The sequence below is a fragment of the Hirundo rustica genome, chromosome 3 (genome assembly GCF_015227805.2).
Source record: "Hirundo rustica isolate bHirRus1 chromosome 3, bHirRus1.pri.v3, whole genome shotgun sequence".
NCBI lineage: Eukaryota > Metazoa > Chordata > Aves > Passeriformes > Hirundinidae > Hirundo > Hirundo rustica.
Window position 1 is genome coordinate 31,607,773 of NC_053452.1, and position 27,261 is coordinate 31,635,033.

The 27,261-nt window shown below is 35.8% G+C and overlaps 1 protein-coding gene across 4 annotated transcripts in view; it reads left to right on the top strand.

Moving 5' to 3' along the window:
- BTBD9 (BTB domain containing 9) overlaps positions 1-24,118 on the top strand; it is a 109,242-nt gene extending 85,124 nt beyond the window's left edge. For 2 of the 4 annotated variants that reach the window (XM_040057869.2, XM_040057870.2), the window contains exons 10-13: positions 1,613-1,720; positions 17,587-17,665; positions 21,595-21,615; positions 22,309-24,118. In XM_040057869.2, coding sequence (XP_039913803.1) covers positions 1,613-1,720; positions 17,587-17,665; positions 21,595-21,615; positions 22,309-22,413 — 313 coding nt within the window. In that variant the 3' untranslated portion in view covers positions 22,414-24,118. Of the gene's footprint in view, positions 1-1,612; positions 1,721-3,616; positions 3,670-4,624; positions 4,672-17,586; positions 17,666-21,594; positions 21,616-22,308 lie in introns of those variants that run through there. The other 2 variants (XM_040057871.2, XM_058419656.1) reach the window with 2 other exon arrangements.
- Positions 24,119-27,261: the final 3,143 nt, after the last annotated feature.

Consider the following 27,261-nt stretch of genomic DNA (forward strand, 5'->3'; position numbering starts at 1 on the left):
AGCTTGATTTGGGAGAGAGCGATTATATATTTTGGAAAGGAGCAAATATGTCCTGTTGGCCTTTTGCTTTAAAACCAAGCCAGCTCTGCTTTAATTACAGTATTGTTAGTTGAAATTACGGTCACCAGTGTGCTTCTGATATTCAAACTCTTGATCATAGCTTTGAAAACATAGATCAAGGAAACAGCAATGAGTCACCATGATAAAAAGGATTCTGTTGAAAAGCATAATTAGCTACATTTTGATAGCCTTTTTGAAGGAAAACAAACTTATGATTTTTTCCCCTCTTTTTATCATTTAGAAGATTGGGTTTAAATATAAATTTTAAATTAATTCAGGACCTGTTGATTAGTAGTAGTTACCAAATAGAGGATTATAATCAGTAAACTTCTTTTTTTAAGAAAATGCACTTCATTCAGTGTCTTTGGGGACCTTTCAGCTGTAGAAAAGCAGAATGGGGCTAATCAGATGAAGGAGAGGTGTTGAAGTCAGGTGGTTATGTTTTGGGGTGTGGGATTTTTTTTTTACGTCTGTCATGATGCCACAGACAACTCTTTATTTTCTGCTAAGTCAGCTCTGAATTTTTTAATTTGCAAATAGACAGTATTCATGTGTGCTAAAAGACTTTTGTTCAAACTGTTTTAATTTAGCTTCTTAAAGCTACTTTTGACAGCATAATATTTCTGATAATATTAATGAGCTAGATTCAGCATCTAGGGAATTTGTTTAGAATTTGCTTCACCGCTAGACCTAATTCCGCTTTTAACACTGGGATTTCAAAAGCTGGAAAGAAACGGCTGAACTAGATTGTTTCCCTCTGTACTTGGTGTTGGGAGACTGCACCTCGAGAACTGTGTCCAGTTCTCAGCCAGTATCTCTTACAACAGGGAGATAATGCCCATGTAAAGAAAAGTAAAGAAGATAAATTTGCCAGATGTGGGTTTTAATAATACTTGAGCTAAATGCCATCCCTGATGCTTTAGATCTTCCTTTCTGTAAGACAGCTATGGAAATCAAAGGCTATTCAATATCACCTACTGCCCTTCCTGAAGGAATGCATGTTTGTTAGACCTGTTGTCTTTCTTTTTCTTCTGCCTTTTTAGCAATTTGTTTGACAATTTTTTGCTTTTTTTCCTCTTCTGATGAGCCAGGACTGGGAATTCCTATTTTCTTTTTTTAAATATATTTCTGATACATTTGCCAAAACCAAGAAAATACAATTAAGAAGGCAGCATAATCCTTTTAGTCACCTAATTCTTTTTTTGTCCTCTCCTAAACTGACTTTTTGAAACAGATCTTTGCATCATGTCTTAAGAATGCAATGACACGTGTCAAATAAATTACAAGTAATTGGATGAATGTAATTGATTAATGTTCATAAATTGGTATTATAAGCCTGTTAATCTCTTACTGGCCTCAGGATAATAAGAGTAGAGACACCTTAGTTTGAGATGGCAAAAACAGTAAAGACTTCGTTGGGTGTTAGAGGTACTTTCCAAAAGAAACAGTTACATTTAGAAATAATTAAGTAGAGAAGATAAAGGCCTGGAAAAATTTAAAGGTTGGTTTGATGTTTGTCTAACTTACCACTCAACAACTCCTTCATACCCAGGTTGCTACTTTGGGACTGCGATGATCGGAGCTACAGCTACTACATTGAGGTTTCAACGAATCAGCAACAGTGGACCATGGTGGTGGATCGCACAAAAATTTCCTGCAAGTGAGTTTAGCTTTTTCCACTCATTGGCACAATTTAAGAACTGGAAACTGGGGATTTTGATGGTTTTTTTTTTTTTCACTGCTTACATAGGTTACTGTGAAAAGAATGATCGTTGCATAACCTGTAGATTAATGCAAGACTTTCAAACCAGAAACAATTTTTTAAGATTGGCACTGGATCTTCAGACAATCAGTTGGATTTTTCATTCATAAAATGTCTGCCTACCATACCTTTGGTTTTGTGATCACTAGAAATCAAACTGTTTTTCTGGAGGTCACATATTTATGGTGACACCTGGTGTCAAACCACCCTGCCTTGAGAAATGTGGTAGGAGAGGGGAAGGAGCATCCTTGGTAAAAGATTTTGCTAATCAAATGTCTTTCTCCCTTATCAAAAGACATAAATGTATTGTATGCCATCTGAAGAAAGTGGGGAGAGTGAGGGTAGGAACTGAACCATAATAGACCACACACTTGCCAAAGCTTGACCTTGGCTCTGCTCAAAAGCGGAGTAGCTGACTGATGCACCGAACACTCTGCTTTTGAAAAGCACCCTTCCAGAGAAAAAGAGTGCTCCTTAAGCACAGATAAAGAAGAGAGAAGAACTTCCTTTTTCATTTGAATACTTGAATCAGGAGAAATCAGGCATGAATACTCTCCACATGTATACTCTGTGTTGCCTATACTGCAGTTTCTGCTGATAAAATCCATTCCTCAAGTATGGAAGAGTAATATAGTGCTAAAGAACCTTTTTAAAGCCATGTGATGATCGTTCTAATTCCTAGCAAAGAATGACCTAGATACTGGTTGTGGGACTGAAAAGAGAGCTTCCAAATTTATATATTACATATCCAGAAGCCAGGTATGCTGAGCATTCTGTGAATGTTGATGGAATGTGATTTCCTGATTAAGCCCTGGGGAAGCTCAGAATTATAAATATCTTACATCTTTCATTTACCCTGAGTCAGTTTTACGTATGATTTGCTTTCTTTCTTGGCACAAAATTCAAGTCATCAGCTTATATGGGGTCAGCCCCTGCCCATCCTGTATTTGTGCCAACCGAAACAAAATTGATTTTACAAATTCAGAGGCATTCTAAATTCCCAGTTTGTCACATCAAACAAGAGAGTTACTCGGTCCTTTGTTGCAGCACTGCTGACACACATTTTTCTAAAGTTTATATTTCATCTCTTAACAAACAGTGTGACTCAAATGCTTTACAATGCACTCTAGACGTGTTGGTGAAGGAGAACTTGACACGTCCTTTCAGTGCCTGTAAAGGGCAGGATATTGATGAGCACAAAACCTGGGTTCTGCCTGCAGGTCTGGAGAATGATTAAATCTTTACTCATTCTCAAAGACATCTCGGCCTAATAGATAAAACTCATCTTTTTGTCTGCCTCCAGCAGTGGGAGCACTAAAAGGCTGAAACGACAAAAGGGAGAGAAAGAGATATCAGGAATCTTTGTGCACTTTTTCCTTTTACATTTTGATATTGAAAGCCTTCTAACAATCAAAAAGAGCACTTACTTAAGTATGCACAGTGCAGGTGAAATTGCTGATAGACTGCCCAGTTCAAATATCTTTTCACCACACTTTTTTGCTTTTTTTGTTATTTTCAAAGCCTTAGCCTTGAGCAAATAAAGGTACATCCCTAAAGTAAAGATAGCTGCCTTCTTTGGGTGTACTTCAAAATCTTGATTCAAAACATAGTTACTCTGGAAGTTGTCAAAGCTGTGACTGCAGGAACGATTTTCGTGTGGATTAAAGAATTGCATTTTGCCTGACTTCTTGCTCTGACAGATGTGCAGTCAGCTGGCATAATGCCAGTCTTTATTCTGGAAGTCTACAGACATAGAGTGTCCTAGCACTGTCTGTAACTATCTGCTTTAAACAGATAAGAAGACCTGGTTACGAAACTTCCAGAGTTCACTGGCCATCAAATTTCAGGTGATTCCTTTGCATCTGATAACATTTTTTTATGTTCAATTTATGTCTCTTGCCTTTATGATCAGAAATATAGACTGATAGAAATACAGGCTTTTTCAGTCAAAGACAGCTAAATATGTTTCATTTTATATTCAGGTATGATTTGCAGAAATGCTGAAGTTACTTCAGCTCAAAAATTACTTTAACTGTAATAGCAGTTTGATAACTATGTATCACATAAAAATAAATACATACTATAATATCTATAATATCAATATTTTTTTTCTAGTAAGTATGTTAAATAAATATATAAAATGCTATATAACTGCCAAATGCTATAAATGTTAGGTCTGGTCTGTAAAGAACAGAGCATTGTAATTTCATAGAGTGTATAATTACATACAGTACTGAAACACTCATTTTTTTACTGAAAAATACTGCAACACAGTATAATCTAAAAAAGCCATACTCTTAATGCTTAAAAACAGTTGAATATAGAATGGAAGAGACATCATTCAGTGGCTCATGTGCTGAATGAAGGCCCTCACTTAAAATTGTTTGGTGAACTTTCAATATGGTGGTAGAGACTTTTTAATGAAAAGGGAAAAATGGAACCAGTCACTGCCAGGAATATGTGAAGAACTAACTTTTTGGGTTAGTTTCTGTAATTAAAAGGAAAAAAATGCTCAGATTGAAAACCTGGGGAGGTTTGCCATGAAAACAAACAACTTGTTTTCACTTTAGATAATTTTAACAGCAACAACAAACAGAGAAGATTGAGTTGGATTTTAACCAAAATTAACAGATGCTGGTAAAGCGGAGGTGGTACAGTTTTTCTGGTTTACTGTCATAGTGTAACGGTGAAGATGCTCCTGCTGGATGCAAAGGATTTCTTTTTTATCTGTCTGTCCTTCCTCTTAGCATTACGTTGGTATTTTTAGTCTGCCTCTGAATGCCTTCTGTTGCTGATTTACAGGCTCCCCAAAGAAAAGGAAGGATCAAACTGAAGCACTGTGCCTGAGTTTGACTCACCATCAGGTTTAGGACAGACAGTTACAATGCCTACATTTTGTAATTTTCATTAACCAGACTAGAGCATACAGGGATAGAAACAACAGTACCCTCATCTCTTTGTTCTCTGTGGTTTTGAATGTTGTGCTCCTCTCTCTTTTGGATGAAACAAAACCAAATCTTTTGCTAATGTGGTCCAATTTTGCAGCTGTTTTTTATATGAATATTTGACATCCCAGCCTGAAATGAACTAATTCTATGTTGGTATAAAAATTGTCTTCACTTAGACTTGTGTCTTTGTTTAAGGGAAATAAGAAGCATATATGCCTTTCCATGGTACTGTGATTGCCTGCTTGACTGCAAGTACCTCTCAGAGGAACAGTCAACTTTTACATGTATTCATGTCAGGCTAAACTATTAATTCTTTCTAAAATGTATGCTCCAAATTACATCTGTTTCTCTTACCAATACTGGAGATATGAGTGCAATGTAAGTGGTTAATAAGGTTTTGAACTCCCACAGTTACCCATTCTGGCATTACTCCTATGTTTAATATATTGCCGTAGACTGAAGAAAAATAACTCATTTGCTTTCCAGTGTAGAAAATCAAAGTGGATGTAGTTAAAATATGAGAGAATTTCACAGGGACCCCCATTTGAAGAGACAGAATACTTCAATGAGAAATTTTGCATTACTAGTAATATTCCCTATTAATTTTCCTGTCTTCAAAGATGTGTGGGTAAGAATTCTTTCTGTGGATAAGATTTTCATTTGCTGTTTGCTGCCTGGCTTTCTGGCTACCTGTTCTTGCAGTGGAGTTAGACTTCTGTGGAAGTCATTAGCGTGCTGTCTTGCAAGTGTTCTGTGAGGTCTCCAAATAATTTTTGCTCAATTGCTGGCACAAAGGGTAGGATGAACCATCTGCGAAACACAGATCTCAACAGACACCTTTGATAATCAGGAAATGGCAAAAAATACTATGAGAAAGAAAATTAAATTATGTTTAAAGAGCATGTATTGGTTTTGGCAGACTACTGAAGCATGAACTTTCCCTTTAAACTATCAGTGTGCTGCTTTAGGTTGTTTTAATGGCATTTTTAATGTCGTATTTTGTGTAAATTAATAATTCAGTGCTCAAAGGTAGGAAGTGACAGGCTAGTCCTAACCTTCTCTTCTCCTAGTTTTAAAAGACCGAAGAAAAAACTGGATGTCCGTTATCTTCACAGGGGAAGCTTGTGTACCTTCCCTAAGTGAGAGCCAATTAATGCATACTGGTTGTGTAATTGACAATTTTCACATGCTCTGTGGAGGCTATTCTTTTTCTCTTTTCCACAATAAACTGTTTTTCTCTACACAGTATGACAGTAATGAAAAACAGTCATGTTCCCTTCCATTTTTAAAAACATTTATGATAAGTGGACTTGAGCGTGTTAGTGTCGAACAACAGACTTGCACTTATTAAGAGATTTTGCTGACAGAGTCTGAAAGTCAAATGAAAAATGGAAGATACCAAAGGCCAGTAGGAGAACCAGACCTCAGAGTTAATGACACTTCTGATAAAATAAACCCTGCAAATATAAATACTAAGCAGGCTATCACAGTGCTCGTCAGTATCATTCTTCAAAGTTCTCTTCTTTGTAGTTATTGTGAAATGGATCTAATCCCCTGGCAGCAAGAGTAGTATGTTCTGTCTAATACTGTGATGGAATTTGGGAGACAATGAATATTGTTTATAGATGGACAGTTCTAAAGCAGTTCTTATCAGCTGTCTGTATGGCTGGTTGAGATTTTCGTGTGGCAGGCATTACTTGAATTTCCAGAAGGTTTATAACGTACTGCATTATACATATATTTTTAATTCTTTTTTATTCAGAATGTTCTGCTGTTATAAATGTGTAAAAGCTGCCAAACTTAATTTCATGTTTCCATTGCTTATTGAATTTTTATTGCACAATAGCTATTTCAAATTCTCAATTCTCAGTCCAGTTCCCCTCCATTTTTGTTTTTTTCTGTAGTGTATATGTAAATCTAATCAATACTTTCACATGAAACAACTTTTGGGGTGTGGATGCAAGATTCATTATCAAAATTTATGAACTGTCTTCTGATCAATTTTTTTAGAATAATTTTCGGCTTTGAGGGTTTTGCTCTTGTCCAGTGTTTCATATTTCTACCTTATGGTGTAGAAATATTTTATGATGTTTCATATTTCTACCTTTTTAAGTAGAAAGTAGTGCATTTTAAGTTTTTATTCACTACTGTATTTTACTTGATAATAATTCACAGGTAAAGAACACCTACAGAGATCTAAGTCATGCGCTTAACAGTCCTAAACCACTTTTCAGATGTGCAGAGAAGTATTTTCAGGTTGTCTGAGGATTGCGAGTGAGAAAATACTTCTTCTCTAAACAATAATAGTGGCAAACTCAAGTTGGGATTTTTTTCCTGGGTATAATTTGATGAAACCAGGTTAATATCTATAAAGATACGATTATTTCTTCTGCTATTAAGATAATACTTGAAGTATATTAATATCTGTCCTCATAAAGACCTATGGCACATTATGTACTTATATTTGTAGTTTGTTATATTTAACCACAAACACAGTAGTTTTTTATTCCTGTCCTCTTCTAGTTCCTGCACTTGACTGCATGATCCCATTTCTAGAATTCGCTTGCACTACTTCCACAGAACTGTTTTCTTGCATAATAAAATGGCTCAAATATTTCTCAGCTGTTTCCAACTGCTGGTAGGCCTGCATCACATTTCTTCTGTTGTTACCTGTCAGTTTTACATGCATCTATTGTTCTGTCATACCTAGAATGAGAAAACAACATTTTTCCTTATTTCTGTGAAGTCCTTAATTCTGTCTCGTGTCTGAGCTCCCAAGAGGCAGGGTGAAACAGGATAAAAGGAACTGCTATTGTACCTCTCATGTCAAGCAGATTTTTTTTACCATACTTTGTCCTATTTTACATTAAGTTAATTTCACAGCAAAACTCTTCTTGTACCTCTTCTTCTGTCAAATGGAGTATATTTCAGCTATGGCTCATCCTATTTATTTCACATGAAGAAAATTTCACAGCAACTCTGTGAAATCCAGATGCCTACTCCGGGGTTGCCGAACTCGCTGTAGGCACATTCATACAATACAAAATGAAATATATTCAAGCAAGATGTCTGGGAAATTGCTACACAGTTAAGCTCAATTTCAAGTCTCACTTCACAAAAATAAACTAAGAGTTCTCATTAGTCTGTTCATTATCCTGGTAATAATGCCTACTGGAACAAGTCAGACAGATATAAAGGGTCATTTTGTGTAATTATTGAGTTTTTAAGCCCTGCACGATAGAGGCATTGAAGTACATATTTTTTCCTGTGTTTATATGCTCACATTTTCGAAAGATTCTAATAAGGCAAAAGAAGAAAGACTCCAGCTTCACAGTGCTGTCTTATTATCACAAAGAATTAAGATTTCACAGAGAGAAACCAGATTTTCCATTTCAGAGCATTAGGAGCCTCTCAGCAGTGTAGAATTTCTGCATCTAGTATTTCATTTGCTAGCTTCTATTTTAGGTGATTTTAGCTTGATTGAAGAAAGGTCTGACTTCTTTAAAGTTACATTTTAGGATCACAAGGTTTTCAAACTGTTCATTTGTCTTTTCTATTTTTCCACTTCTACCTTCAGTTCCTTGTGTTTGCTTTTCAGCCATAAATATACATGGATCTTTTGAGCAAGCCTTCAACAGAGTAACAAGGAACTACAAACTGCAGTGTCCTATTCTGCCGTAAATGTTTTTCCATGTACTTGTTCACTACAGCTCTGCATGTACCATATTCATTAAACTTTTGCCTTGCTCCATTTTGCCCTGCTGCTGCCATGGTCTTGGCTCCTCTTCAGGCACATTTCTGAAAGTGAGGAGATTGTGAAAACACCACAGTAACTCTGACATCAGTTTGGATGTTGACTCAGTTCTGCCTCAGAGAAAATAAGCAATACCAAATAATACCCCAAATAGCACTACCTGTTTCTTTTAGGTATTGGGGTTTTCTCCCGTGCCAGCAAAGATCTCTTTGGAGACCAGCGAAAATTGTTAAATTAAAAACAGATATATGTACTGCTGTTACCATCTAGAAAAAAAACTTTAAGAAGAAAAGGCAATTCAGTATGTGTAAAATATATGTAGTATAGTCTTCTATTCAAAATAAAAAATCAAACCTAACAATCATTCACTTTCAAGAATTCTTATTATCTTGTGGTTGTACATTGAATTGCCTTCACAGTCATAAATTCTGTCTTGAAGGTGTCTGTATGTGCACGCATATACCTACACGCATGCAGACATACTCACTCTCTCAGCACCTGTATAAATAATATTACTACAAAAAAGTTGTCCAAATTGTATGTCTCCTGTGAAACTGGCCCATTTATCTGCCTGAGATAAGAAAGGAATGCCTAATACCCGAACTGTTGTTTTCTGGCTATGTTTGTTTACTTTGAAATTCATTGTTGCTTAAGATAATAAACTAATGAATAAGAGAGACCCAAATATTCATGATCTAGAGTGTAAGTTGGTTTTTTGTCTGTAGCTCTTTCTTACAGGCAAAATCATTAAATAGTACAGCAGCTGTTGACATCTCTTTGTACTGTCAGGAGGCCAGTCAGGTGTTAACATGTCAAATCAAGAGATTTGCCCTAATTTGGTTGTTGATATTCAGGATCTATTTTCATCAAAACTCTGAAAAGTACGCATTTGTTTATGCTGGCCAAAACAGGTATGGTCTTTAGGGTTACAAGTGCTTTGCATTGAGATTCATGCAGTATTAAGACATTGGTTTATTCCCAGTAATGTTTTTACCAAGACAGATTATAACCATGAAACACAAAGCTGAAGAACTATTATATCTTTAGGTTCATTCTTTGAGGGTTTCTGCACTGTGTAGCATGTGGTCCATTTTTTTAGAACTTTGTCAGTTTGTTTCATATACTTAAAGAGATGATGCTTCCATTTTGCTCTTTGCTTTTCTATGACTCTGAATTCCCATAGTAAGAATTTTTTATTTCTCAATAACAGTACAGAACATCATCATATTACCTAATTTCATTCCATTATTTTTCTTCTATACCTGAAAACTAATTTTTCTTTCTTAATGGATTTCATATATTTCATGTAGATAATTCTAAAATTGTTCTACCTTTTTCCTGCTATGCAAACAAGTTTTGCCTGACTGTTTTGTGCTGTTTCATCATGAGTCATGTTTCCTTTCTTTTTAAAATTGTATTTGTGAAATTTTACCCAGTTTTTTGTCTATAAGCTTTGAAGGCAAAGAGTTTCCAACTAAAAATTCAGTTTACCAGACACTATTCTGAAGGATTTTCATTTTTTCTATTCAGAAAGTAACAGAAGAAAAGTTGTATTTGTTACTTTTGTCTGTCTTGGTTCACTTCACTTTCATGCCTAAAATTACTGCAGTCATGGATTCAGGTTCAGGGTTTTAGTGGGTGAGTTTCAGTCTGAGGTCACAAGGCTTTCCTTTCTGACACCGAGGTTAATCGATAATTCAGTGTTGTAGTAGAAAGGGTAACAGTTTTCCTCCCTTCCATTACCAAATCTCACTATGCTCGTATTGCTATTGGGAGGAGGCACATGCTGATTTACCTTTTTCACTGTTTTATTCTTCTTAGAGGCTGTGTTTCAATTTACTGCATTCCTTGGAGGTTTGACATGTCAATTAGATGTTATCGACAGTAATAGAAGAGCGGTTGCTGTAAATGCGAAGGTTTTACGAGTGGGCCGTGAAATTACACCCAGGGGAATGTAAGAGACAAGTGCGATAAATAGCGTTAGTGTGCGCACTACAAAGACACTGACTAATAGGGAGCATGATTCCGCCTCATATCTCTAAAAGAATTGTTTATATATTTGTTTTTCATCAACTTTTCCACTGGTATGAAAAGTTATATAATAAAAGTAACCCACAATCTGTTGTAGTTCTATGGGGACAAGAAGTCTTCAAAGTTGAAAGCATTCCGTTAATTGTGATATTTGGTATGTTATTGCATTGGATGGCTTTTCATATCTTTGCTACAAGTGTGAAAATCAGGAGCAATAACTATTGGTAATAAGTAAGCACAAAAAACCCAGTTCAACCTCTGGGATTATGCAGACTTGTTATGTGCATGTGTGCTCTCATGTACACAGAAGGAAGATGAACTCTCAAGTTACTCCACTTCACAGCCTTCATCTGTTGTCAGCTTCATCTACCGCTGCCAATTCCCAAGGATGTGTGTGAAGGTACTACATGCACGGTTCTTGCTACAATATAGAAATTTGGCTCACGGCATTCTGCCAGTTTCCAGCAAATTGCTAATAACTTAATTTTATGCAAAATTTTAAAATAGAAACTATATTTTGGGGAGTACAGAAAGGCAACCTATTGAAACGAAAAGAAAAGGTGTAAGCAAGCTAAATTATATGAGCTTACACAGTACAGAAGTGCTAGCAGTTGCCTACATTGGTATGTGGAAATACTTGAAAATTGATTGCTTCATTTAGATAGAAAGATAATTATTACATTCAGTTTTCCCAATGTTTAATTTGACTATATTTTAACATTTTCTTCCTGTAATACTTTTTCTAAAAAAGTAAAAATGTCAGCACTGAGGCTTTGAAAGCAGGCGTTACTATACGGAGTCTTTCAAGTAACAAGTTTCATAAAGCTGTCAGAAAGCCAGTATAGACTTCATGAAATCTATTTTATGTCAGAATTTTTTTTTCTAGAAGGTCTGTTTTGTCAAGCCCACTTTTGGCTTCTACAACAAATCCTATGCAATACAACATTTATAGCAGTTTAGTAAAGCATTCTTATAGAGGACAGATATTTTGTTTAGATTGGTGCAAGGGACCAAGTGATAGAAATTGTCCTACAAATAGCTGCAAATTCAGTTCAGATGCTTTCAGAATTCTGCAATCCTTATAGGAAGTGTATTTGCAATAAAAACTTTTGAGTGAAAGTTTCCCAAAAGGCGTTAATGCATGTTTTTACCTGTGGATGTATAAAGCTATTATGTAACAAATACTGCAATACGTGACTTACTATTATTCTCACATTTATTGTAGACTCTTGTAATATTTATACAAACCATTTTTATTACTTCTGTTAGTACTTAAAGTCCTTTTTGGCTGTTTGATGTTTTTTTGTTTGGTTTTTTTTTTGTCAAGATGTATTATTAGGTCAGTTTTGCCTCCATCTCTGAGAACAACAAATAAAAAGTTGTTACTTCCAGCTTGTACTTTCCTTCCTTCCTTAGGAGTCCCATGTTTGATAGGCCGCCTTGTGAGAAAGTGCTGTCATGGTCACAGCATGAGATGGAAACTCAGTTTTAGCTGAGGTAGACCAGTGGTAGAATTTATCTTAATTGACTTCAATTTATAAACCAAAACATTGATGACGTTAGATTCCTAACAGTCTTTTCTTTCTTATGCTTTGTGTTCCTCCCTCAGTGACTTGGAAGGCTGGATGGCAAGGGGTTGGCTGAGCTGGCTACTCAGTCTGAATTCTTTATTGGTCTGTCTTTCTGAATTCCTGTGTTAAATTACAGCTTGTAATAGGAGAGGGAGTATTACTTCACTTCATTGTTTAATACTGTTATGGTGGAAAACATGGGTTTTATAGGCAATTTATAAGGTAGCTGTAGACCTTTTTATAACAAAGAGTATCTGTATAACAATTACTTTTATAGCACTTAAGGTGTGTGCTTGTGTGTTTATTTTATAGGTACTCCATAAGAGAGGTTAGTATGGTGTTCATTAACAAAGCAGGGGGTGTAACATATCATGCAGAACATGCTGTGGTACTCCTCCAGTAAGCTTGCATACTTGTGCACACGATTTTTTTTATTTGGCAGCCTTACGTGCTGGTTACGATCTGCCTTCTTTATATCAGTGCAGTCGTCAGACTAATATATAGAAAAAGGACACAACACTTCTTTCATTTACACATTCCATTAAAAAAATACATAGTCACAGTTGAAAAAGTCTACATCCAAATAAGCTAAGAAGTGTTTCATCACTTACTGTAGAACAAGGCAAATACAGGCAAATGTTAGAAACTCAAATGGAGGTTACATTTGCTTCCCAGTCTGCTTTGATTTTTTTTTTTTTTTTTTCTTGGAGAGAGGAACACAAAAATGGAAGTTGTATGTTGTCTTGGAAAGTGAGGAGACATGATGTGCACGTTGAAAATGTACATGCTTAGCTGAAAGCAAGCCTTGATATGAATATGATATGGTTATTACTGCTTGATGAATGTTAGTTACATGTAACAGCTTTCTCCTTTGTCTGACATCTTTAGCCTGAACTGGGTTTCAGCTCTGATCAGTGCTGCTCTGGTAAGCCCACAGTGTGGTAGTATTCTGCAGTGCCACTGGCTCATTAGAAAACCTCAATAAAATATAAGCTTCCACTTTCTTAATTTGTTCTTTCTGGAAGAGAAAGAAATAAAGGAGAAGATTCACTGTTTATGTCCTAATATGTGTAATATATCTTTAGAAAGATGGCAGCTTTTCTTAGAAATAGCTGGGAAAATATTCCAAATGCTGAAAAAACCCATTGTGTTCTTTAGGAGGTTGCTTTTTTGGAGCTATAGATAGTTTAAGGAATAGCAAATTATTTAATTTGCCTGGGCATCAGAATTTCTTGCATTCTTCTTGCAATAGCCAATAAGGAAAAAGACAAGAAATATGAAAGTAGGGTGATTTCTCGTGATCTTTTTCCTTCCTCTGAATAGAGTATGGTGAGGAGATTGTGAGATGCACAAAGCCATCAGGTTTTCAGCTGTTGCTGTTAGAGAGGTGAAAATTCTTGGCCCAAGAGTCTGTTTATATGTTTAAACAGAGAAAGTGATTTCCATTGCAAGTAGCTCTAAGTGAGACAGGCAGAGTCAGAGAATAAGAGAGCAAAAGATAATTATCTAAATTATGTTCAGTCTATTATAGAAGACGAATATAGTTAAAATGTAATTAAATATGACAGGCTCACAGGATGCAAGCATAGCTTTGGAATGCTAATCATCAATTACTGCATCTCCTTAGGGGAGTCAGGCAAAACAAGAGAGTTAGAAGTCATGTGGCTGAGGTGAGATGTAGAGTGTTAAATGCTGTAGGACTGTAACAAGGCTAATTTCTTTTTTAAAATGGAGCTGGTAGCTAAACAACTTGTAGTGCTGCATTTCAGCTTGAGGATCCTGGTATAAATCTGAGTAGGCTGCTAGTCCCAGGTCTTCTCTTCGATATGGAAACCTCAGCTTGATGCAGTGATTATTTCTGTTGTGAAAGCAGTGTCCAGAACTGCTGCAGACTGAGCCAGCAAGTCTAAAACAAATCAACCAGCAAGACAGGTGTCAAAGCATAAAAAATGTCAACACTGCCTGAATATTTAATAAAGCTAAACCCTGAAAAATATATTTATTATAGGGTCACTAATGAGGTGTACAGAGACACAAAAAGTCCAAAAGACAGCAGTGTCATTTTATGAGAGAAGTAAATTCTGATAGCTTCTTTATGACTGTGTCCTAGGTAAAGACAGTAAAAGTATTGCCACCAGTTTGAAGGATTTGTTTGTTTGGCATATGGGGCGTAAAGGTGAAGAAATGCCATCCATTACACAGGACTATCTTATCCCAGGCTAAAAATAAAGTGCTCTTGATCTGCTTTAATGCTGCTGTTCCTGGTATAGAGTAGCTTATGTGTGAATCAATGTGAAAGCAATGTATAAAGTTTGGAGGAAATTTTTGTAAAGACCATCAAAAGCTATTTCGAGACTAGAAAGACAGGTTTGTGTGAGGAAAGTGTAAAGTAACCTCACATGCACGGCAGGACTAGATAAATGACATGACTACAGAACAATTTTTAAAATACAATTTCTGCAGAGAAACTGAAATTATTAAAACAGTACCAGCAGAGATAACTAGTATTAAAAAAGGAAGGTGAAAAAGAAACTTGAGGATTACCTATGATGTCTTTAATTGAGGAACACCACTGAAAAACTGTTATGGGTCTATACATTTATAGAATTCTAAGTGAATTTTTTATATTAGCAAAAAATGCAAAAAAAGAGGTCAGATATGCCTTGATATTGTTCTGTCAATAATACCTTTTCTCATATGGGTATAGTTACATGCATAAATTAGCTCTGCTGCATAATTATACTGTAGAGATATTGCCTTGCATATATCGACATTCTCAAATGTATTTGTTGCAGTCAAATCCATGCATCTTTCTAGTGAAGGTTTGCCGTGCTTATTTCAAAAATGATTCTTTCTAAATCCATTTAGCTTGTTTTCTGTTTTGCTTTTCTCCTTTTTGATAAGAAAATGAAATGAGACACCTAATTTTCTCATTATGCAATGAAGTATTAATTCTCTAGTGGCAATATTCTTGACATTTAGTAACTCTTCTATAATTTTGACTTTCTTTTTCCAATGGGAAAGGATAAAATGGACACATACCAAAATAGTAAATCTTCTTAGGACTGAATTTACTGAAAATGCTATCTATCATACCCTCAAGATTTTTTTTTATTCTTTTCCATTATATTTTAATATTCAAGGAGTAATTATAATCCAATCCTAGTAATAGCATTGTAGCAGAAAGTAAGGACTTGAAATACAATGGGAAGTGAATAAACATAGAAACTTCTCAGAGGAGTTATCTGGAAGTATGTCATCAAAACAATCTTCAGAGACATTTTTCTCAATCTCTCTTACTATCTGTTGTGTTCTTCAGTTGTATTCCCAAATAGATTCATCAGCTTCCCTGGCATCACATCATAGGACAGACAATGGCATTTATTGCCATGCTTGGAAATTCTGCACTGAGCTCTTGCAGTGTGTATTTGATCAGTGATCAGAAACAGCAGAAATAAATACAGACCCACTTATATTCTATTTTATGGTCTCTAATGTATTTTCTTACCACAGAAAATAAACTCTACATTAGTGTCTAGGGACGCACAGGCTCTTCTTAATAGCTTCTTTAGGATTTTAATCTCTTTTATTTAGTGCAGCTTTAAAATATTTCCCAAATCACTAGAAAGCAAACTGTTCTTTACATCATGGTTCTCCTTGCATAAAGTTTGTGTGTAAATGTCAAAGCATATGCATAATGCAACTATGGCAATGCTTTGTTATGAGAACTAGTGCTGTGATCATCTCTTTGTCCCAGCCTCTCATCTTTGGGACTTTGTAGTTCAAGGTAACAAGTTTTGTTTGCCTATTGAGATTGACTGACTATACTAGAGTAATGTTAGAAGGGATCTCAAGAAGAATAATCCTCCTGTTTAGGGGGAAAATGTTTAAACCATAACAATCTTTCAGGTCTTGAAACATTCAGCAAAATAGTTTATTCCCATTTTATATTTTATTTAGAGCATGAAGAAACAGCCTGAGCTTTAAAATGGAGGTATAGCTACATAAGGAATAAATACAATACCGTTAGGTAGATAGCTGTCTACCTTTGAGACCTGCCACAGACCACATCTTCCGGTTATCATGAATGACTCTAATTAGACCCATTAACTCATGGAGTAAGACCAGTAAACTACTTGAAATTAGGACTTGATTGGATTTGTAATCGTCTTTAAGCAAATATAACCAGACAGTGGTGATAAAAGTAAGAGCCAACTAAATTAAGCTGAGAAATGCTGTTTGGGACAAAAGGAGTTCTCCCAATAAGGGAGAAATCAAATGTCGGACAAATAGTCAGCAATGAAGCTGTTCATACTGCCAGGCTTTGGGGTACTCTGCTGGTGGTGAGTGGTGTTCTATTCCAGGTTTGCTTTGGTCCTCTTTTTCTTACATGAACGCTTCTGGAGGTATTCAGAGCCCATTTTGGAAAACTGTCCAGCTTTTTTCCATAGTAAGTGAATCAAGCTAGACCTAACTTCATTTTATTTCTGAACCCTTCTGTGACAGAGTCTAGTTTGGCTAAGAAGCTAAAGTCTGGAATTTTTTTTTTTCATGTTTTATGAATATAAATTAATTTAAATTTTAATGTGTTCAAGTACCAAACTAGTGGAAAGCTAGTGTCTAACTGAAACCTCAAGTTCCTTGTATTCATTTTATTTGTTCTGTTTTACTGTGAGCACAGTTATGGTGTCCTTTTCCTCCTGTGTATTAGGCGGCTTGAGGTGTAGCACCTCACTCAGATCAGATGAGTATGAGTGAGGAACAAAAATTATAGTGGTCCCAATGTACCTCTAGTGTTCTCAGTCTAGCCTGAAAATTATACGCCAGCTCTGGAAAGGTGGTCTGTTGTCCTCACTGCCACTGTGTCAGGATGGGGAAACGCTCACAACCTGAACTGCAAATGATGCTTTTTGACAGTTATAACTTCCTGGAAGGACCTTGGCCAACTCCAAGAAAGCTTGGCTCCTCTTGCTCTACTGCTCCACTTAGAGTATGAAAAGTTGCAGGTTTTAGGTAGTTTGGTATGGGTTGGGGTTTTTTTTCCTGCAGTTGTAATTTTCTTTAACCAAGCTCTGGTGATTTTCTCATGAGCAGTTAATAGGAGGATGTATTTACTTTTATTTATCTGATCTTTTGTTTATCTGATACAGTCAATATTAGTCAAGCATTTTAGACTTTGATCCAGGCTTTTTTGCTTTGACCATTTTCTTAACTTTCATCAACAGTATGATTGTTGTCCCTGCATACAAATTACAGTGGTATTGGGCATGTGTGAAATCGCATAAGGAGAGTCAAGACAAAAATGAGGAAGTAGTGCTGGAAATTCAGACAATGAAAAATGTTTCTCCTTTTGCCCTGTTAAGTGATAAGAGTACATACTTGAATGCATTCTATATGTTTTATTGCAGGCTTTTGTGACTGTGTTCAATATTTGTATGTTTTTCTGAATTTTCTTTGTAGGTCCTGGCAAACAATCACTTTTGATAAACAGCCTGCATCTTTTATCAGAATAGTTGGAACTCGCAACACGGCTAATGAGGTAAGGAACTTCTAAAAAACCCTATGTTTTTCATGAATATACAACAGCACAGTTTTTCATATCTTGCAGTGAAATTGATAAGGCCTTCCCAAATGTACATACTTCATCTTTTTGCTCTGGCAATCTAGCAAAACACTTGAACAGTGTTATTATCTGTTCCTCGTTTTGACCTTTCCACACTGCCATCAAACACTCCTATTTGGTTTGGTTTTAAATTAATCCTTATTTTGATGAACAATTAAAATAGCAGTATAGTGCACTAGAGGAAGGTGTATGGTCTCTGATATACTTGGATTTTATCACCCGTATATTATCTTTTTAATTAAGAAAAAATAAGAAAAATCTCATTATTCATAAGAAAATCTTATTTGCATAAGATTAACTTAAAATTATTTTTTGTACCTGGTAAATCAGGGGACTAATAGTGGCCAAACCAAGAGATTTTTTAAATTTTATAGAGAAAAAAATATTTTATCCTAGCCCATCAAGTGCAATATCATCCCACCTTTGTTTATTTGTGCGTCTCTCTTTTGTAATCATTGTGTATTGTCTCAGATGAAGTCCAGATTTTACTCTTGACTTCAGTGAAACAGTTTACAATATGTGGATTTAAGAGTACATGTACGTCTTTGTGAGATTAGGACTTTATATGATGACATTATAAGAGGCACCAAAAGCCACTGTTTGTGTGCGTAGACCTGCCTGTCTGTATCCCACACTCATAGCTCACCACCTAACATGGTACTTTGATGCTTTACATTGAGCATGGGGGGTAGCACTGTTACATTTGGATTCATTAGAATTTTTCAGCTCCAGAGGTGAGGTGTTCTGATTGTATTTAGCATTTGGGGTTGCTGGTTGCTGAGCACTGGGAGCACCATCCAATGCCATTGTCTGTGCCCAATTGTAGCGCAAGTCCTGCAAGCAAAAGCAGCAGCAGCAAGCAACATCTCAGCCAGCTGCTGGAAAGTAGCTGACCAACCAACAGAACTGGGAATAAAAATTTTTATTTTGTGTTTCTGAGCAGTGTCTCCCACCACATACAGTTCAGCTTTAATCAGTGAGTCCTTAGAATTAGTGTCAGAAGCTGCCTATGGGGTAGTACATGTGTGAAGAAGGCTTTTCCACTACTGATCCATGTTAACAGTCTTGTTTCCTCTCTTGCCAGTGCTTGTAAATTCCCAGCTCTTTGTTAAAAAAGAACGAGGTGCATTGCATAAACTTAGCAAACCAGGAAACATTGCTTTCAACTTTGAATTCCTAAAGGTAGTTTTAAGCCCTGAAGAGCAGTGGCTTTTTAGCCATAGTTCTCATTTCAAATTGGTTACTATTTCCAAGGAATTTATTATCCTGTGTAATTATTTATATAAAGCACTGCATAACTGTAGTGAAAATGAGTATGGATAGAGGTTGCAACTATTCATACATCGTCTCAGTTTAATTATAAATTCATGCTGTTTTCCTTTGTCTTTTCCTCTTTTGTCTGTAAAATCTGCATCCAACACTAATTTGGGTTTTATTTTTGTAATTATTTCTTCTAACACCTCTAGAGGCGGAACATTGTCAATGTGCACATATTACTAAATTACTTATATATATATATATATTAAACAGAAGGTCTGTAACATTTTGTCATAGATTTTAATTTTTCAAAGAAAGCAGCAAGATTTTTTTCATATTTATGATTTAAATAGTAACAGTGTAACCAAAGTCTTGGTTTGTTGTATAATCTCACTAGTCTCTTCAGTAAGCAGTGTCCAGAATTACTTGCCCACAGCTGGTTGAACAATATGCCAAACCGTTTTCATTTTAAATAATATATACAGCATATTCTTATCAAGGAGTGTTACTGTAATAGGTACAAACTACTCCTTACTTGTTCTACTGGCACATACCTTTGAACTTTGAACTTTTCTGTTAGGATCCCAAAGGGAAGAGTTGATTTTTGGAATTTAAAGAAATCCCATAAAATTTCTCCATTTTATGAATTCTTTAACCTTTTAAGCTCTCCTTTCCCTGCCATGTTTTCCAAGTTTTGAAAGACATTATATTCCCAATTTTTTTGACCTGGATTTTGAATAGGTTTTGGTATATTAGACCATGATAGAAGTGTAACTTTCTGGATTTTTGAGCTTACACACATCCTACTTTTGTAGAGAATAGAATTATTTTTCCTTGTCATCATTTATTTGTCAGACAGGTCACCTGATACTTTATGTAAGTTTTCTCTTGTTATTCCTTTCCAGTATTACTGACCTGGAAAGGACACCTAGTTGCTGATGTGAGAGCTGTATCTTACAAATTACTGTGCCAGTGTATTTGTACTTGGCCTTCCTGCTTTGTGTGTCCGACCTCTCTTAAAATATCCGTGAGAAGTAGAACATGATGTGGGTCACAGGATGATCCTGAGCTGTCATCTTTTTCTTTTGAGAGAAGCACATGCAAGATTGTTTGTTTTGGTGATACTGTTCTGAAATGCTTAATTCTGATCCCAGATGAAGCAGCTGGGCTCCTTTGTGCTTCTCAGGCTTAGGCTTCTCTCACGCGCTGTATTCTTTATATGCTGAGGTGGCAGAGTAACTGAGAATAATGTTCCAAATTCACAGGCTTGTCAATATGCCACGTTTTGACCATTAAGAATTTAATATAAAAGAATCAGTAAAAATGAAAGTTAACATTTAAGAATTGTGTACTTCTGACTTTCTAGACTAGTATTAGGTACATTTTAGGGCTATCCACACTATGTTTAAAAAGGCTGTATAAAGTGAGGTTTTAAATGAGAAACACTATTATTGTGGGATGCAGTAGAAATAGAGAATCTTCTGGCTTAGAGACCTCCATCACATTCTGTGCTTCCTTTCGAGGAAAGCAGTGTCTTAGAGAAGTGCATTGATGAGAGAATGTCCTTTTCTGCAAGGCCTTATCCTGAAAAGTGCAGCTGGAAGAATTTCAATAGCTGTTACTTTAAAAACAGGAGTGGGATGAGTACAAAAGGGACTTCTCTAGAAGTGTAGATAAATACAAAAATTGGCTTCTCAAGGACTGTAACAGATGGAGAGAATGCATGCCAGTATAGGAATTAGTTCAGCTTTAGGAAAAAAACCCAGAAGAAATGCAGAGGAAAACCATTTTGTGCACATGTCTATATGTGGGTGCTGGTGCAGATTTGTAATCTGTTCATATGTGTATATATGAAGGCACAGCAATACATCTTTAATGTGAGCATGAGTCTATATATAGAAATATAAGCATGTATTGCAATGTTTCTGCATTAAAAAAAAAAACAAAAAACACTGAGGGGCACAAGAAAATATAATAGAAATTAAAAAAAGCAAGCAGTGACTGAAGAGGTTTTTTTTTTTTTTCATTTTATGTAAATTGTCAGAATTCGAATTAGCTAGCTACATCCTCAGAAAAGACCTGGGGCTACTGCAGACATGTCAGTGCAGATGTCTGCTCAATGTTCACTTGAGCAGGGATGGTCAAAAAGAATAATAGGATTTTAGGGTGTATTGAAGAAAAGATAGAAAATATAGTATTCTGTAGTCTTGTATGAATATGTAGTATAGCTGTGTCTTGTTTATGATATTTGATTTTGCCCATATTAATTTGAGAGGGTCTGGGAAAGGGCAGTTAAGATTATAAGAGATTACCTTTGTTTGTGAGAAGAGCTTTAAAGACAAGGATAATAGAAGATGTCATAAAAGTATACAAAGTTAAGACAATAAGTTTAAAATTCAGGATTTCATATTCATCAAGCTTTAGCTTTTAAACTACAATGCATGGGAAAAATAGCAAATTTAAAGCAGTGTAAGAAAATATTTATGTTTAGTATGTGGCTAAGTTGTGCAAATAGAATAACAATAAGTAATCATATGGAAAGAGGTTTTGTAACAATTTTAAAGAGTTCCTCCCCCTTCTCCTCCCAGGCTCTTCAGGAACAAGTAGAAGTAAGTAAAGTAGAAAATAATTTGGAAAAAATGCTTAAGCACATGGTCCTCTTACTCATAAGATACAGTCACCTGTACACTGGTCCCAGGTGTTGTTTGAATCATCAGAAAATGATCAGTGTTTCAAATGGAATATTTCATCTGATGAAGCAGCAGCCACCTTGGATCCTCTGAATGCCTTTCTACATACTCCAGGACATGTCTGTAGAGCTGCCATTGTTATTACAGCAGAGGGCAATCTTGAAATAGAATCACGTTGGTAATGATTTAAATTTCATTTCTAGTGTGCATGAACATTCAGCCTCTTGAGGAAGTGATTAGATCATAAAATGTGTTTAAGACAATTAATATAATTGTTGTTATTATCCAATAGCATGTAGTAGGTATATCTGCTAGTTGACAAAGAAAAAAATTGTTTAAAAATATCCCTATCTGCTTTGCAACCATCTTTCTGATTTTTAGTGCCATGTGTAAAGGTTGGTATAATTTGAAGGCCTTATCTTGTTCCAGTGTTGTCCCTGTCTAATGTGTATTGCCCATGAGTAAATGCTTTTGACCTCATGGTGCAACATTCTATTTTGAATTTGTCACTGATCTGGCCTGCAGACTTCCATATAGACTTCATCTTACTTTGATCATGCTTTTGCCAACATTAAATTGTTTTGCTTTATCTTAATTTTTTCTTCTCTCCAGGTGTTTCACTGTGTGCATTTTGAGTGCCCAGCACAAAACAGTACCCACAAGGACGAGAGTAGTAAGGAAGTAGCAACAACAGAGGTGGGGTCTGGTGGACAGTAGCTTGGTTCTCGCTCTGTTGGAGCTGCAAGCACCTGGTTCCCTGCATTCCCCTCCTGGATCCACCTCACATCCTCATGTTTACCAACCATAAAGGAGGTTGAAAGGGAGCTTTTGCAGCCCCACGGACATTCTATGAAATATTCAGAACCTTCTTGTGCTGGCACCTTTTCTTACTTTGTGAATGAAGGGGACCTTCATGTGCTGAAAGCTGGAAGTATGGAAATGGAAAAGGCTTTTCCCCAAGGACATGAAGAGACTGTTTCACTCTCCTCGATATGTTCAAATCAGGCTGGTCTCCAAGGGGAGAGAAAATAGGTCTTCAATCTTCATCAAGTACCCCATTAACACCCTACCTCTGTAATCTAACCAAGGCAAGTAAAACAGAAGGAAATAAAAGGCAGAGCTACAGTGGAAATCAAAAATTACTCAAGCAGAATGGAAGGCATATGAAATAAGTATTTGCTCCCTGGAGGCTTTTATTAGCAAAAAAAAAAGTGTTTATGGAACACATCAGTCCAAAATATATTTTATTTTTAAAGTGATTCTTCATCCATATTCCTTTGTAACTAGTAATCTGTTTTCTAAATAATTTTGATTCTGTATTCCACTTAGTTTCTTATTTTTGGCAATAGCAAGTGCTGTACAGTAGATTAAGGAAGTGTCAGACATGTTTACCTGCTGAGATGCAAATTCTCTCACTCATCAGTGGGATGACAAGAAAAGCATTCATGATATCAACAAACTAATTAATGTATCTATATTAATTTTGACCTTAGTTGACTTTTCAAAGTACAGAATTGTCATTTCCTACATTCAAAAGGAAGTTTCTAAATCAAACATCCCTCTTGAAGAAAACTGTATTTTTTCACTCCTGAAGATGATTACTTAAATTTTGCCTGCCTGAGACAACTTGCAACAAAACATCAAAAATGTTTGGTTTAAAAAAGTGGAACTCCATCTGGTCACTGACAAGCCAGTTGTTCAAATACCAAAAGAAGAATTTGCAGATAATTTACATTTTTCCAAGAAGAGTTGTTTTACAGTCTGGACCTAAAAATTCGAAGGCTGTGTATGCATTAACATTTCTCACAACCTTCATAAAACGTGATGCTTTTGCACCGTATTGTAAAATATCTGGTTCTTACTTTACAGTCACAGAATTTGTTATCCATCCATATCTGTCTGGATTACATTGCCTGGTACTTTGCTTATTCTGTTTTCACACTGATGATGTGAGTCTCTTACTCTTCAGATCTGCATGACTTTTAGGAAGAACTCCATGTCAGTATTTCAGTATGGGATAAAGAGATTTTGTATTAAGACAAACGCTGATGTAATTGGCAAAATTGATTAGGATGCTTGTTCCTCCAGACAAATATATTATATTGGAAATGTCAGCTAACCAGTTTTATGAACTTGGAATTTCCTCTGGTGATGAATAACCTTGTCAGAAGAAAACAAAGCTAGTGCAGGATAAATACGGTTTTCCTTTACATAACCATAGTGATAAAATAAGTTATATCAACATAGCAAATTGTATGTTAATTTATCACACTACTTAATTTGAAATAATTTCCCTGTTGGATACTAGTTGTGCTAAACCCAAGAAGAAATATAATCAGTAGTAGCAATGAATCAAAGGATATTTCAAATAAGAAAAGCATCCCTTTTCTTTCAAATAAAATTGATTAGGCTCTATCAACAATATTATAGTATTTTTCATTGCCAAATTACAATTTAGTTCTGACATTTGCGTACCATTCCCTCCCTTCACACTGCTGTGTTCTGACTTGTGAATGTCTGTTGGTGAAGATGGATGCCCACTGTGCTGTGCAAAGCTTGTAATTCATGTGCCACAGCTGCCTTAGACAGTGCAGAGTTCTGAGGCAGGCTAGTGCTTGTGCCAGCCACCTCTCAGTCTGCAGGGCTGATTACTTTATGGCTTAGCAGCCTTTGGAGCATGGAAGAATTGAGGCCAGCTACTGAGGACACCACTCTCATGATTATGTGTAAGTCCAAAAAGTTGGAATTTTTTCCCTTTAAAAGCGGAAAAGTTTTTTTCAGTTGCAATCCATGCTGGAACTACTGAGATGCCTGGAGCATGTCTTGCTTTTGGTAGATAAGTCCTTGCGTGGCAGTGGTGGTATTTCTTTCCAGTTCCATCCAACAAGACTGCTTTTTTCAAACTGTGGATAAGCAAAGGGCCTAACTTCCTAGCTGTTAGTATTTAGTAGCCACCATTGTAGAGAATGTAAAAATACTAAAATCAAAAAGGGTGTGCCATCTGTTCTGAGCCTAGGCTCTCAGAGAAAGAATGGAATTTTTCCATTTGTAATCTTTGATGTGCACAGTTAATTTTTATGATACAAAGAAGTCTTGTAGGCTATAACCTATGGAACATCTGTTTGATCTTGTCCTGTAACTCATTGTGGAACAGAAATGTCTCTTTATTTACCATGACATTCACTCTCTGCCAAGAATCTGGATGAAGGTGTCTGAGATCCCCAAAGCAAAAACTCTGAGATCTTACATACGCTTCAGTTTCCTACCCCTGTAAATCAATAAAAAGAAAAACCAAGTTTGCATTGTCCCTTCATGCAGGTGAATAGCAATTTTTAGTATCAGACTTCTTCTCAGTCACAATAACCTTTCTCAGAGTCTTGTTTTATTTGGAGTTGCTCTGAGAACCTGGCATCCATGTGAGCCCAGTGAGCTCCCAGGCTTTTAAGGCAAGCCCTTCCTCAAGCCCTTGACACTTTGAACCTTTACTCTCTTTATTTAAAGATATAATGTTTACAGAGAGCTGAACTCCACTGAGTCTTCTAATATTGCCCACCAGCAAACATCCCTAATACCTGTATTGCCTGGAAGAAGTCTCTTGTCTTAAACATTGTGTCAGCAATGTATAAGTAGTGACAAAGGAGGATACAACACCACTGATTTGTATTTTTGTGTGAATGCTCTCATTCTTTCTAATTATTTTTCTATTTTTTGACTCCCAAGTTCAGATGTACTTCCTGTATATTCCTCTGAAGTTGTTTTCTTTTTTCTTTTCTTTTTTATCTTTGCTTTTCCTTTCAGCGAAATTAAGTTTTGCTGTTATGGTGTAGTATCAGGGTTTATCAAAGTGATGAAATGCTGAAATTATTCAGAACTGTGTAATCAGTCTTATTTTATTTAGAACAAGGTTAGAGCAGGACTGGCCAGGTACTCATTGCTTTCTTATCAGAAACTATAAAATGGACTGGTTGTTAGAGTTCTGCAAAATGGAAATAACTATACTGACAACAGTGAGCCATAGATTCTATCTGGTACTTCAATATCTTTAAGTTCCCCAGGCCTCTTTTTCTCAATTTTACTTCCATAGGTTGAATTCAGGCTTAGACTTAATTCACGTGGAGCTCGGCAAAGGCCTTTCTAAAATCTTTTTATTTAGTTAACTTTTTCCAAATGAAAATAAAAGGTTTGTATTCACAGAATGTAGGGGGAAATTATTATCTGAGGAAATTAATTTTGTGTGAGCAAACATTGTGCAGCTTACAATTTTTCGGAATGCTTTTCAAGCCATTTCCAATCAGCTTTAAAACAAGTTCAAATGGCTGTCAAATGGAATTACAATGAGAGAAGTTGATGCAAGTCTAATGTAAAAGACAAAACAAAGGAGAAATCACTAATTTTGTTAGAATAAGAACTCTTCTTCATTGCAGTTTCCTTCCTTCAGAGTTCTATTTATTTCTTCTTTTCTCCATGAAAATGAGTTTTTCTTATTCATTATGACAACTCATGTAAGATCCCAGTGCTTCTCAGCATTGCTGAAAAATTCAGTTTAATGCATCTTCATCTTTACTAATGACAACATTAGAGAATTTTTAGTTGAGTATCTGACTTGATGAGAGTTGGTTTTCATGAAAGAAAGCAAAAGAAGTCTAATTGTTCCAGTCTAATTAAATTTTCAGTACTAAAATTAGATGACAAAGTTAATGCCATTCTTTTCTGATTATTGTGTCATCGTAGTTCTGGTTATAAAGTGACTCCCACTCAGAGATGCTTAAGAAGGGATTAGAACTTTGATTTCACAAGCTATAGATTGCATTTCTCTATGCATATATTAATTGGGTTATATTTTGACAGGTGTTAGTCTACTGTTGAACAAGTGGATGCATTGACAATTTTGTTGTTGTGGCTAGAGTAGTGAGCAAATGATAGAGCCAGTAAGAGTTAATGTATCCAAGAGTAAACATTTAGGCTTCTGCGTCATCATATCAGTTGCCAGAGGACTAAACCATGCTTCAGAAATAATTGTGGATCCCAGAGGATGCTTGAGGCCTGGTTTCCATGTCTGTCTCTCAGTTAATGGTTCTGTGTAGGTTAGAATCATTAGTTCTCTCTGAACTGATTGTTGTTGTCAGTTGTACTAGTTAACTCATATATATAAGTGGAAGCTCCACAAAGCTTTGTTCAGGATACAGAACGTCCCGGGTCAAGTTTTAGGTCTGCTTAAATACTCATACAGCTATATGTATATTTATATGTGTATATATATACATATATGTGTGTGTATATATATATGTATGTGTGTGTGTATATGTGCATTAAATTGAGGTAGTAGCTAATTATTTAGCTTGCATTTGTAATATGTTCTAAAGCTCCAAAATGAAGGGAAAAAAAAAAAATCTAAGCAAGCAGGTGTGAAATGCTGTTGTGGTATGGCGGGACGCTGGCTACTTTAAAAGTGTAAATGTAAAAAAAAAAAAGGTACGGACAAACCAGTCCAAAGTTTTTGTCCCGTTGTTAAATTGGCAGTTTGGCAGTAATGAGGTGTATACAATATAAAGCAAGCTAAATGCT